The 335-nt window shown below is 38.2% G+C and overlaps 3 protein-coding genes across 4 annotated transcripts in view; all 3 read left to right on the forward strand.

Moving 5' to 3' along the window:
- The window catches only part of LOC110018548 (1-aminocyclopropane-1-carboxylate oxidase-like), a gene marked incomplete in the record, with an annotated part of 1,417 nt that extends 1,113 nt beyond the window's left edge, over window positions 1-304 (forward strand). The window contains 1 exon segment of the mRNA XM_020715891.1: window positions 6-304. Coding sequence (XP_020571550.1) covers window positions 6-150 — 145 coding nt within the window.
- The window catches only part of LOC110018545 (E3 ubiquitin-protein ligase RGLG3-like), a gene marked incomplete at its 5' end in the record, with an annotated part of 81,585 nt that overhangs the window by 65,214 nt on the left and 16,036 nt on the right, over window positions 1-335 (forward strand).
- The window catches only part of LOC110018549 (cycloartenol-C-24-methyltransferase 1-like), a 77,285-nt gene that overhangs the window by 7,700 nt on the left and 69,250 nt on the right, over window positions 1-335 (forward strand). The gene's annotated exons all lie outside the window — the stretch shown is intronic.

Consider the following 335-nt stretch of genomic DNA (forward strand, 5'->3'; position numbering starts at 1 on the left):
GGGGGGGCGGTGATCGAGCCGGCGGTGCTTGGCGGCGGCGAAGTAAGCAAAGGGTATCCGAGGTTTCTGTTTGGGGATTATATGGAGGTTTATGCCAATCAAAAGTTTACGGAAAAGGAGCTCAGGTTTCGGACTATGGGGATTAATTAATGGTTGTCTCTATAAATATATGTATGTAAGATGTCATCTAAGTAGTTATTTAATTAATAAGCTAATTTGCTTGACCACCATGCATGGATCTTGTTTTAAATGATGTAAACCATGCTTGTTAATTGTTATTATAAAATTAAGCTTGTTAATTAAATCTCTTTTCTTGTTCAGTGATCACCCTCATT

This window comes from Phalaenopsis equestris, unplaced genomic scaffold (assembly GCF_001263595.1).
Source record: "Phalaenopsis equestris unplaced genomic scaffold, ASM126359v1 Scaffold000024, whole genome shotgun sequence".
Taxonomy (NCBI): domain Eukaryota; kingdom Viridiplantae; phylum Streptophyta; class Magnoliopsida; order Asparagales; family Orchidaceae; genus Phalaenopsis; species Phalaenopsis equestris.